This window comes from Galeopterus variegatus, unplaced genomic scaffold (genome assembly GCF_000696425.1).
Source record: "Galeopterus variegatus unplaced genomic scaffold, G_variegatus-3.0.2 Scaffold4859, whole genome shotgun sequence".
Taxonomy (NCBI): domain Eukaryota; kingdom Metazoa; phylum Chordata; class Mammalia; order Dermoptera; family Cynocephalidae; genus Galeopterus; species Galeopterus variegatus.
Window position 1 is genome coordinate 161,763 of NW_007730970.1, and position 854 is coordinate 162,616.

The 854-nt window shown below is 45.2% G+C and overlaps 1 protein-coding gene across 1 annotated transcript in view; it reads right to left on the reverse strand.

Moving 5' to 3' along the window:
* The window catches only part of LYPD8 (LY6/PLAUR domain containing 8), an 8,253-nt gene that overhangs the window by 3,504 nt on the left and 3,895 nt on the right, over nt 1–854 (reverse strand). Inside the window, exon 4 of the mRNA XM_008588475.1 lies at nt 428–562. Coding sequence (XP_008586697.1) covers nt 428–562 — 135 coding nt within the window. The remainder of the gene's footprint in view (nt 1–427; nt 563–854) is intronic.

Sequence of the window (854 nt, forward strand, 5' to 3'; positions counted from 1 at the left end):
CTTCCTGCCGGGTGACCCACAGTGCCATAGCCTACATCTCTCAGTGACAGGTAGAGAAGAAAAACGTAGATATAAAAGGAAATTAAAGTTGCACCTGCCCATATTTACAGAACGATGGCAATTAGTCCAGTAGTGAATATCAGGAGTGGATGATACACTTAGACAAGCATGGCTTGAGTACAAGCCACAGAGAATGGGGTTCAAGAGAAGGGCAGCACAGAAGAAAGAGCTCTGGACTAAGAAGGCAGAAAGAGCAACCAGATTAAGGCTGCATCAACAGCCTCTCTGTCTCAAAGGCATTGTCACCCTTATCCCCCCTGTCCCACAACCGTCCTCTGCCCTTCTGTGTTAACTCAGAACTTATGACCCAAGGCTTGACATGTTTTCAACTCAAGTCACACAAAGGAATTGGAACTCCAAGACGTACCATTTTTAAATTCTGCAACTAGAGAGACACACTGTTCTCCATGACATATCTGTGGGTTCTCAAGACAGGCGCTTTCATTAGATCCATAACAAGCAGGGCACTCTGCTGTGCTGGATACATCTCCCAGTGAGGGGGCTGGGTAGGAAAAAGAAATTGTTACTCAAGAGAGTGTTATCAGAGAGAACATGGAACTTCCCTAGGAGGAAAGGGACAGGCAAGCAAAGAAGCCACCAGAGATCCTGCCAACAGAGTAATAGCATCCTTGGGGAACTCAGATCCAGCCTTTGAAGACATTATGTCCCACCCAAAAATTTACTACATAAAACTTCACAGGCCTGCCCTTACAGGCCACCTACTCTTTAAGAACTATCATTTATAAATGTGTTGGGATAGTGACTGAGGAGGGAAAGGTAAGATTTTGAGCTAA